Source organism: Halyomorpha halys, unplaced genomic scaffold (genome assembly GCF_000696795.3).
Source record: "Halyomorpha halys isolate HHAL.00 unplaced genomic scaffold, Hhal_1.1 Scaffold143.1, whole genome shotgun sequence".
Lineage (NCBI taxonomy): Eukaryota > Metazoa > Arthropoda > Insecta > Hemiptera > Pentatomidae > Halyomorpha > Halyomorpha halys.
In genome coordinates, this window is record NW_027114557.1 from 1,026,396 (window position 1) to 1,039,026 (window position 12,631).

A 12,631-nucleotide genomic window follows, 5' to 3' on the forward strand; every position below is an offset into this window, starting at 1 on the left:
ATATAGAGAGAGAGAGAGAGAGAGAGAGAGAGAGAGAGAGAAAGAGAGAGAGGAGAGACAGAATCAATATAGTATTCTTTTTTGGACCTCTTAAATATATTTTAAGTTGCGCATTGAAAGAAACAATGTTTATAACCTTTGTTTTGACAGAAATACAGTGATGATTTGAAAATTATAGAAACTAGCTTTCTCAAAAAAATTGGAAGCAATTAAAGAAAAAATTTATGTCTCATTCTATGTACTTTTAAGCATATTCAAACATGATAATTGTATTAATTATATTGCTACATTAAATAATTTAACCAACATTGAACCTGGCCCAAAGGTATACAGCCAAAAAGAAAAAATGCTTTTTCATAGCTATAGTTAAGCTACTTATTGCATTATGTATATGAATGTTTTAATGTTAACGATATCTTAACCCTCCTCTTCAAAACATATCACATCACTATAGCATATTTTCTCCATTTCTTTTTTCCACAGCTTCTAAACAGGGAATAAAAAAAAATTGGGACCACTTCCTTTCCTACTTGGACAAAACAGTTTATTACCTAACTTATACAAATATTTTTTTTTTCTTCCAATCACATTTATTTTTTCTTTGACTCAATAGCTATCTTATTGTAATTCTCTTAGTTGGGGTGGAAGTTACAAAACAATGTTTTCTGAGCCTGGCGACAGTTTGTAAAAAAGAAATACTAGTTGTAGATTGTTAAGAAGACATTAAAAAAAAAAAAAGAAATTGTCAATATAACAACGTCCGAAGGCAATTTGGTGGAATGTTGTTGTTGAAGTATTTTTTGTAAACAATTTTTGATACATGTAATGAAAAAAAATTGCTAGTGGTTGTAATTTGGCCGAATTTATTCATGTCATATTTAGGATGTTAACATTTTATAATATGATTGTCATGTTCCCTGTTCATGTTTATTGAAATAAAATAAAGGGGAAGTTTACTTTATCTCTTTTTTTTTTTGGAATTTGACCAAAGTTTCACATTCACAAAAAATTCCCTTTCTTCTAAACCTCCTTATACACGATACAGTAATGTGCATTAAATATAAAACAATTATATAGTAATCACGTCATGATTGTAATATTCAATTACTAATTTTTAAAAACAATTTACAGTTATTAAAAAATTTTAAATGTTGAAAATATTAATTTATAGTCAAGGAATGCTAAAAGCATCTTTAAGGGACTGAATGTCAATAAAGTAAAGTTATTACTGAACACTCCAGTAAAACTACAAGTAAACTAAAAGTGATTTTAAACTAATTACTATCTATGAATTCTGATTTCAAACAGTTTGTAAAAGACGATGGTAAAAAGTTGTTACCACTCCTAAAATGGAAGATTTTTCAAAATGTTTATCTTTGATTTTTATGTTTATAGTCAATGACTCCTTAAGTATTACTTACAGCTTAACTAGGCAAATCAGTAAAATTTAAAGGATTAAATAGTACAAATTTTGGTGTGACTGTTGTTGATTTAGAGAGGGTTTTATAACAAAAGACAAAGAGTGTGTTGCTTAAGCAGACGTCAACTCCCAACTGATCTCAGAACAAAGGAGAGCCAAGCAGTCCCATGTCCGAAGCAGGGTTGCCAAATAACAGTGATGTTTTATTCATAGTTACATTTACACATTGTTTCGGTACAAAAGGACATTATTGATTACAAATCAAATAATAAAATATATTTTAGGAAGGAATTTGCCGTAGAAAATAAGTTTTATTATTTGTTATATATTATTCTTATTATATTTATTAAAATTGTTTTTTTGTAGCCTAAACAATTTGTAAATACAATTACAAATAAAGGATCACCGTTAATGGGAACATTGCTTTAGACAGTGGAACAATTTATTGTTTCCTTTGTTTGAGATCTGTTTGCTGTTGGCATCCGTTAGAAACACACACTCTTTGTCTTTTGTTATAAAACCCTCCTTGGTCTACAACAGAGACTGTGGTGTCCAGTGCAGTACAGTTCATTTAAATCTGTACCTAGAAACCCATTTACAATTAATGGATTTAAAATTTTTCTTAATTATTGAGTTTTTATCTCTGGGATTGAAAACTTTACCCATTAAATGTTTTTGATTTTTTGGTTTCTCTTTATTCCCATCAAAATTAAGCTTTTTGGAGAAAACTGTTTTGTTCAGTTCTTACTCATTGTTTATTGTCCATGCTCAATATCTTAAGAACTACTTACTGCACTAAAATATATATATATATATATCCTGTAGAATAAATTGACTAATATTTGGGCCCTATTAGAACTATACATTCAATATTTTCTGATATACAGTTTTTCACACATCATTATTTTTTTCCAAATAAGGAGAAACAACACTTGTAAATATATTTTGGCAGATATCATGAAAATCATTGATTAAGCTTCAAACTCAAGATAAATTTTTCAAACATTTTTTTTTGTTTGTTTAAATAAAATAAATCGTAAACATTCAAGTCTTAAATATTCTTTATTAATATTTTATTCAACCTTGCCGAGGTCCTCAAGGAAAATATTAACTGTAAATTCACACTTCACATCCAACTATTAAAATTCTAATAATTTTTGTCAAATTAGCCTATTTTTTCACTTATTTATTTAATTTTATAACTTCAATTCCAATTTATCTTTCACTATTATCACTCACTAATAATTTTTTTTTTAAAAACAAGCTGATTATTTATAAGTTATCACATTATTTGGTGGAATATAATTAATATTGGGTATTTTTTATGATTTTGACATTATGAAACATACGACGAAATTGAGTTATATCTAGGGAAAACTTTGATATCTCATGAACTATTTGAAATAGAGTATATTAGGGCTCAATTGGAAGCTAATTGAATACACTATAAATTAATTTACAAGTATTACCTCACTAAGCATAGTAATTTTCATGATATTTTCCAATATGAATTCATAAAATGTAGTTTCTTATTTAAAACAATATACGGAAGTCAGAACAAATGTATCTTGAATAATATTAAATGTAGATTTTTATTAGGGCTCAGTTTAAGCCTTGTTAAATACTTCCAAAACTAGCTTAAAATGGTATTTGCCAAAATAAATTCACAAAATAATTTCTCGGTATTTGGAAAAAAAATATTGGTTCTGAAAAAACTATCTACAGATTTACGGATCATAAAGAATCCTATTAGGTCTTAAATTGAAGCATATTTAAATGTATTATAAAATAGTTTATAATAATGTTTCAGTTACTTGTGATACTGAAGCAGTTATTGGCAATAAACCTAAAATTAGATGGTTTCATTCTGAAAAATTAGGCCTGTGAACCCCCAGAGAGTGGTAACATTTTTACTATCATGATTTTGAAACATTTCTAAAGCAGAATCCATTGACAGAAATTAGTTTATACTTTACTTCTGGGTATAATAAAAATTTAAACTATTTATATTGAACTAACAACCTTTTTAGGCCCATATATAATAGTGATATGGAACTCAGATAAAACCTCAAAATCAAAACAATTCTGTCCTTCCATTCTAAATTAGTATATAAAATGATGGACACATTATCCTTCGTAAATAATGAGATATACGAGTACCATTACCTTACCTTCTACTCTACATTATAGGCTATGTACTAAGGTAAGTTAACCTCTATTCCAAGAAATGGAACAAACAATTTTTTAGAGAGTTATTAAATTAATTAATGGGAAATCCCATTGTCAAGATGTCTCTGAACAACTTAGTTTTGATTTCCATTTATGATATGATCCTCTATACTAGAAGGCCTGGGCATTGCATGTTCATACAGGTTAAGAGGCAAATTGATAGGATGAGTTTACAGGAACTAGCCGTAAATTCTCGCAGTATGGAAACTACACTCCACTAGCTAACGGTCGAGAAGGGCATCCCACAAGAACTAGCTGCAGGTCCTTGCAGGAAAGAAACTTTACACCGTATGGTATTAGCCTAAGGCTATGAAGGAGATAGCAAATCCTACAGGAATTAACTGTAGGTCCATACAAAAGGAAGAAAGGCATAAGATAGATGAGGTGACCTGTAGGTTTAGTGTGAAATAAGGACATACCAGAAATAAAAAAATTGGTGATAGAATATACTGGTCCAATTTGACTATTTGTTATTTCCTAAAAGTTACAAAGAGCTAGTACACATGTAAACAATCGGCTAAGAATGCAAAAGCTGTAAGAAAATCATTTTACTGTATATCAGTATATTCTTTTGTTTAGGTTTATTTATTGAAACAATTATATTTACAATTATGATAATTTTGTTTAAATAAATACAATTTTATCCATTTTATTCTCAAAACATTTTTTATCCCTTTATAAGTCCGACGTTTCAACCAATTCAGCAAATTTATCACAAATATAGATTGTAGTGATAAATTTTAATAAAGAAGGTTGACTGATAAATAATTTTAATTTTGAATTTAATGTGAACAATTGACTAATTAGGGTAATTTGAGGACTGATATAAATGACCTGGGCAGAATAGCCTGCGTCAAGTTATTTTTTAAATGATTTGGTTCTAAAATTGTACTAAGATTGTCCTTTTTTATTTTTTATCTATTTATTTTTTTTCCAATCCCTCTAAAACAAGTACCTTTGGTATTTTAAGGTTGCCTGTAATGTTTATTGTTATTTATGAAATATCCATTCTAGATGGTACTATTTTTAAATCCGGAGGTGAGCGACCTTCTCTGGATTGTCCTTGAGGATGGCTGAAACATCAGACTAATAAAGGAATAAAAAAGGTTTTGAGACTAAAATTTTAATTTATATATAAGAAGATAGTCAGGGTTGCGGTCAAAAGAGAAACAAAAATAGTTTACAACTATTTATTTTCTGACGTTTCGCCCCACTTTGCAGGGCTTCATCAGGGCTAAAAAGGTACAAAATGATACAATGATAAGAATAAAAATACAAAGATAAGATACAATGATAAGAATAAAAATAAGTAACAAAACCAAGAGTAAAATTTTTTTTATAAAAATAAGTAAAATATACAGTTAAAAAAAAAAAACAATACGGGGAAGGGGAAAAAAATATATAGAGATTAAATAAACGTCATAAAAGAATAATTATAAATAAATAAGTAATAATAAAGATATAAAATGATAATAAATGACCAAGGAACAAGTCCGGACAACCTACCTGTTCAAAGAAATTGGTTGAACAGAAAGAAACAATGAAGCGGAAGTGTGGAGTAGGTATCCAGTCAACTGTACATATACATATATACAATAAAATTTTAATTATTTAAACAATATTAACCAGTCTCATGAAAGTGTTAAGATTATAAATAAATTATGATAATATTTATATGGTTTATAAATTAGAAGATTAAATTATTTACAATTCAATGAATAAATCACCATTATACATTTAACAAACATTGGTAGTGCTCTCTGGTAGGGAATGATGGAGATGAAAGTTCTTCCATTCTCTCATAGATAGCAATGCTACACCATCTAAAGGTTAGTTTTTATCACCCTCTCTCCTTTTATTTTAGAATTTACACCTTAATTATAAATTTCAAGTTTTCATTTGACAAGTTCAAAAGGGTTTCTAAGTACTTTGTATTATATTTTCTTTTTCAAGAAGAAATTAGTTGGTTTTTTTTTTGGTTTTTTTAATTTACATTAACATTTTGAACAACGTTTTAGGCAGTTTGCCCATAATCCAGTTCATTTTTCCACTAAACTCAAAAATAAAGCAAAATCAAAAGTTTAAAAAAATTATAGAGAGAATTTCAAATAAAAAGGTCAAAAATAACTTTAAGTTATTTAAATATAATTTATTGGAAGAAGGTTGATTGACTGTTAGTGATATACAAAAGGAAGATGATGGTACAGGTACAGTCAGAATATCTCAAATAGTAAATAAACTATTTATTGTGAGCCAACATTTCTGTTGTGGAATTTAGGGAGGGTTTTATAGATAAAGGCAGCGAGAGTGTTTTTATAAACAGATGCTAGGACAGACTGATCTAGAACAATCTAGTATCATAGCGTCGCCATCTACCGTTTTATTTACAGACAAAAATAATAAAATTTTCTATAATAATTTCGCCTCACTTTGCAGAGCTACATCAGGGCTAAAAAAGATACAAACAACTAAAATATTGTAAGAAAGTAAGAGAATAGATAACATGAAATGAAAGTAAACTAAGTTTTAGCTAAAAATAATTTAAAATATTTAAGTAAAAAAAAAAATAGATAAAACAAAAATATAAAAATACAGTACACACTAAAACACAGAAATAAAAATAAAATAAAGGTGAAGATAAAAGAGGAAAATAATGAACAAAATAGACAGCCACCTTTCTGAACGAATAAAATCTAAAGAATGAGCTGAAGGAAGATACAAGGTATCAATAGGGTAGGGGAGTCAGGAAATTTTATGGTTAAAAAATGGCATTACATTTGCTAGCAAACAGATACAAAATAATATTAAAGCAAGATAGTCATAACAATCATAGATTATTATCATGGACAAATATTTTTAGCCATACCTTAGTTTACTTTTATTTGATGTTATCCACTCTCAAACTTTGGTACATTATTTTAGTTGTTTTATTTTTTTTTTTTTAGCACTGATGAATCACTGCTAAGTGGGGCAAAACTTTAGCTCAAAATAAATTGTTTATTTATTATTTGAGTAATTTCGACCACACCTGGACTCACTTCCTTTTATAAACATAATTTACTACTTATAAAGCTATTTAACTATTATATATATTTTCAAATTTAAAAAGTTCTTGATATTAAAAAAAAAAATGTTAATATTAATTATTCTTACCTTAAATTATACGATGGACATAAATTAACTCAGATTAAAACAAATCCTTAAAATCCTGAATATAAGAAAAAATATTTTCATTAAGCCAAATTATTTTCTTATCTGTCATAACTTTATAAATTTAATGAATGAAACTCTGCATTAATTAATATATAAAATCAGTGCATAAAATAATGGGCACATCCTTCAATACTAATGAAATATATCACTGCCTGTACCTTACTTTCTACACTACATTGACGGAATATATACTAAGGCAAGTAAACCTCAATCCTTAGAAATGGAAGAAACATGTTTTTAAAGAATTATGATACTAACCAGTGAGACGTGATCAAACTCATAGTATAGATGGGTTTAATCACTCTCCCTCTTCATTTAAATTTTTTTTTTTTAAACCATTTAGGAGTCCGAATTTTATTAAACCAAGCCTTTTTGCACATATACAACATGAGGTGAACAGCCAATTTAATGATTGTAGCTTATAATAATAAAAAAAAAAATTCGAGAACAAAGGTACTATTTATATTATATGTAGGACTATTTCTATGAATTTTTATCATTTACGACCTACTTTGCTGATATTTACGTTTTATTTCATTCCGCCTATCTTTATTTTGATCCTTTTTATAATGAAAATAGAGTAAATTGAATGATGGAGCCAAAAAAGAACATAACAAGTGTGTAGACACCGACTTTGTTGCTTCTTTTGTTTAATAGGCATTTGTATAGTCTTGGGTTAGGGCCGCCCATAGGTCAGTGGTTAAGACACAGTCTTACCAATTCAATGTCTATTGGTGGTGCTGGTTCGAATCCGGCCTGGTGTGTTGACTTTTTTCATTGAGTGGCGGTCCCTCAAAATGTAAAACTTTGACCCCCAACCATGGTCAGGCAGTATAGGACTCCAATGGTTGTCTTGGCCACAAAAAAAAAAAGTCCAGGGTTTGCTACCAGTGGTAAACGAGTAGAAACAGCATTAAAGGAAATCCCATTTAAGAACTACTCATTTCACATATACAATGATCATAAAAAAAAAAAAAAAGTATTTCAAACTTTGCCAAAGATAAATTAATATATACGAGGATATGGTTGGGGGTGCGGTCAGAGAATAACACAAATAAGTTAAAAACTTATTTATTAGTGCCAACGTTTTGTTCAGAATTTCGAGCCTTCATCAGGACTAAGAACAGAAACAAGATAACAACCAATGAATAAAAGAATATATAGAATGAAAGTAAATAATAGTACAGAATGAAAATAAATAAAACTAAAGTAATGAAAGAAGTGGGAAATAAAATGTATATATAGGTAATTAAATATGTAAGGAAAATAACATAAAAATATTATGTTATAAAGAGAAGATAGTCGGGGGGTGCGGTCAGAAGAAAAAACATAAATAAGCAAGGGATTATTCATTTGTGCTGTCGTTTCGACCTGATTTTCAGGTCTTCATCAGGGAGTTTTAGGCAGGAAATTCTGGCTACACTGAGTATTACCTTGAGTGAAGCCAGAATTTTCTGCCCATAACTCTCTGATGAAGACCTGAAAATCAGGTTGAAACATCAGCACAAATAAATAATCTCTTGTTTATTTGTGTTTTTTCTGCTGACCGTCCCCTGACCATCTTCTCCTCTTATATATCTATAAGACAGTTGGAAACTATCTTCACCTCATTATAAAGTTAAATAAAATATAAATGATTTCTTGTCTTAGTTAACTTGGTATTTTGTTTCTTTCTTTGTTTTTTTTTTCCCCATAAATTTAATTTTTAAATTAAAATATTCATATTTCATTGTTTCTTTGCATTATATAACTTTATATATAAGAAAATGATCAGGGTTGCGGTCAAAAGAGAAACAGAAATAGTTTACAACTATTTATTTTCTGACGTTTCGCCCCACTTTGCAGGGCTTCATCAGGGCTAAAAAGATACAAAAAAAAACTGAGAATATTACAATAAGGCAATTTAAGCTAAAATAGCCTAACTATATTTTCTTTAGTATATACTCGTATTATTAGTAACGATATGTGTCATTCTAATTTGACTTAGTTATTCCTATAACTAAATATATAAATTAGAAAATTATTATAATCATATTTCTGTATCTTTCTCTTTTTATTTTTCGTTATATCTTTATGACTACTTCCAGTATACGGGACATTTGAAATAGAAATATAGTCGTTAAATGGCTGGCCACCTTCTTATCATTGTTCATTCAATTTTATTTTATATTGATACTATTTTACGTCTTCCTTCCTTTTATTTATATGTAATTTCTTATCACTTTATTTTTACATAATATTTATGCTAGCTTAAATTGCCTTATTGTAGTAATATTCTCAGTTTTCATTTTTTTTTTGTATCTTTTTAGCCCTGATGAAGCCCTGCAAAGTGGGGCGAAACGTCTGAAAATAAATAGTTGTGAACTATTTTTGTTTCACTTTTGACCGCAACCCTGACCATCTTCTTATATCTAAATTTTTACAGTCAACTTTATATTTTTATTTCATTAATTATGTTATTTTCCTTACATATTTGATTACCTATATATACATTTTATTTCCTACTTCTTTCATTACTTTATTTTTATCTATTTTCATTCTGTACAATTATTTATTTTAATCACTCACTCGTATATAAAGAAATGCTTGAGGCCATCCAAAAGATACAGGAAGATATTGACAGCATTAACGCATGGGCGTCTAACAATGATTTGAAGCTGAATGCCAGAAAAACGAAGGCCATTCTTATCGGTTCCAAGCGCCTCCTTCATACCCTCCCTTACTGTCCTCTACTTTTCCTTAACAACCAACCGATTCACTTCTATCCTACAATAAAAAACCTTGGTGTCACCTTTGATCAACACCTCTCCTGGAATAACCATATTTCCCAAATCACACGCAAATCCATAATTGTACTCAAACAATTCCTAAAATTCCGTAATTCCATTCCTCAGAACACTCATCAGCTCCTAGTATCCTCTCTCGTCTTCCCCCACTTCGACTACAGATCCTTGGTGTACGGAGGGCTATCTGCAGGACTAGAGTTGAGACTGAAGAGACTCATGAATTGTTTTGTAAGATTTATCTTTGGGTTCCCTAGGCACTCTCAAGTCTCCCGCTGGTATTCCGAGTTGAAGTGGCTCTATCCAACCTCCCGAAGGCAATACCTCCTTAGTGTTTTTCTATTCCAAGTTCTTAACATCAAAAAACCTACCTATATCATAGATCTCCTCACTCTTCGTTCATCCATCCACTCATTAAACACCAGATCCCATCCGAATGATTTATATATGCCCTCCTATAGAACCTCCTTCTTTAGCAAATCCTTCATCATACCTGCAACCTTCCTCTGGAATTCTCTTTCCATCTCCATTCGCCAGTCCTCATCCATTCTCTCCTTTAAACAACACCTATTCCTTCATTTATTGAATAACCAAACCTCCACATCTTTGTAATCAAATAAATAGGCAGGTATTGATTAACATTATAAACAGTAGTAAACTATCTGAAAATTTGTAAACGCTCGCCAGATAAAAATCTCACTATATGAACCATGTAATTATTCTTAGGGGACATATGTCCCAGAATAAAGTTATTTTTTCATTTTCATTTTTTCATATCCTTTTATTCATTGGTTATCCTGTTTTTTGTTCTTGGTCCTCATGAAGGCTCGAAATTCTGTTCAAAATGTTGGCAGTAATGAATAAGTTTTTAACTTATTTGTGTTCTACACTGAACGCGTCCCCAACCATTTTCTCATTATATATATTATCTATTTTTTTATTTAATATCTGGTGAGCCTTACATGGTTAATGTAAGAGGTACTAAATTATCCATTGCCAACTATCTTCTCATCATTATAAATTAGTGTAGATGAACTCTAAGATCATTTTTTTCTACGTTAAGTCACAACAAAATAACAAGTAGTTTCACATATTAACAGATCAAAATAGCAACAATTATTTATTATTCTAGACATCTACTTGATATTTTAACATGTTTTTAAAAAATATTTTGTTTGGGAACATAGAAAAAAGGAATAGAGAAGAAGAAAGAATGTTTTTATTATTCGGATAATAGGCTTGACACATTTCAAAACAAACATCAAACTGATAGTATGGCGACCATAGGTCTCTTGCAATGGACGTTTATATTTAGAAGCACCTAATAAAGTAAAATATACTGGTTACAAGGTAAATTCAGTGATAAAGCATAAAATTCATAAGTTATATTTATTTTGCTGGTGACAGAATATTTTCACTAGCTTAATTCATTTTCAAAATACAATGGAAAACATATAACATTCAGAAATATCATTTTTAAGTTGTATTCACACATATACAAACACACAAAAAAGTTATTTAGAGGAGTTTATAAGATTGACAAGAATGTTACAATTTATGGTAACTATAACTAAAACATTAGTTATGAATAACAACTAAATTTTTGGTCAGTAGTAGTAGCATTTTCCGATTAATTATTTTGCCTTAATCGTGATTAATGACTGAAAAATTAGATTGTAGGAAGATAGTCTGGGTGGCAGTCAATAAAGATACCTAAATAGTAGAAGAAAACCATTTATTTAACCCACGTTTCAACCAACTTTACAGGGCTAAATGAAAATTAGATACAAACATTGTAAGAATTGACAGAACATGAGAATAAATTGTTTTCTACTATTTTGGTACCTTTATTGACTGTCACCCGGATTATCTTCCTATGATCTACTTCATACAGTCAACTTCTTCCGAATGAAAAATTAGTTATTAGTTACATTTTTTTACTAAAAATGTAGGCGTCAGTAGGATAAAGTTTGCCAAACGCAGGCAATTAAAACGTCAAACAATGATAAATATTTTAAAAGTGAATTATCGGTCACTAATTTATATCATTGTTAATTCAGCGATAAAGTATAAAATTCATAATTTATCTTTATTTTGCTGGTGACAGAATGTTTTCATTAGCTTAATTCATTTTCAAAATACAATGGAAAACCAACAACATTCAGAAATATTATTTTTAAGTAGTATTCACACACATAAAAACACACAAAAAGAGTTATTTTGAGGAGTTTATGATATTGACAAGATTCATGGCTTGTTCCTTTCCAGATTCGAATGCCCCGTGTGTTGTAGAATAGCATGTTCTATGTAATGCCTCGCCCGCAAATAATATGGATGAATGCTGTAACAATGAAAAGTATCAGTCTGCATACAAATGTTTCCAATTATTTGTAATAAATAAACATATTAATACAGCTGTTGAATTATAATTTTTTTATATAAGAAAATAATTGACCACATAATTTTAAATATGAAGAAAGGTTGAGGTCCAAAAGAACAAAAATAGTTAAAAACGATTTATGTCCCAACATTTCGCCACACTTTGTAGAGCAGCTTCAGGGCTGTTCAAGTTGAAACCTTGGGGGACTTACCTATTAGAAGCTTTACAAAGTCGGGTGAAAAGTCGGAAAATAAATAGTTTTTAACTATTTTTGTTCTTTTAAACCGTAAACATGACCATCTTCATCATACTTATAATTTTTTTAAGTTGTTTCAGTGGTCATCAATATGATACTGTAATATTGGAATAATAAGAATTTATACAAGAATAAAATATTAAATGAATTTAAATATTAAAAGAAAATACTGGAAGATGTTGATTGACCGTGTGGAAAGATGAAAGGAATATGGTCCGGGTGCGGTCAAAAAAACTCAAATAGTAGAATTATACTATTTTAATGAGCCAACGTTTCGCCCCATGTTGCAGGGCTTCGTCAGGGCTAAAAAAGATACAAACACATAGTTACATAAGGAAAACAAAAACATA

At 29.3% G+C, this 12,631-nt stretch overlaps 1 protein-coding gene across 1 annotated transcript in view; it reads right to left on the reverse strand.

The window, feature by feature from the left end:
• Positions 1-11,026: 11,026 nt before the first annotated feature.
• Positions 11,027-12,631, reverse strand: part of LOC106678429 (spermine oxidase) — a 13,320-nt gene continuing 11,715 nt past the window's right edge. The window contains exon 10 of the mRNA XM_014416910.3: positions 11,027-11,986. Within this exon, the coding sequence (XP_014272396.1) occupies positions 11,861-11,986 (126 nt within the window). The 3' untranslated portion in view covers positions 11,027-11,860. The remainder of the gene's footprint in view (positions 11,987-12,631) is intronic.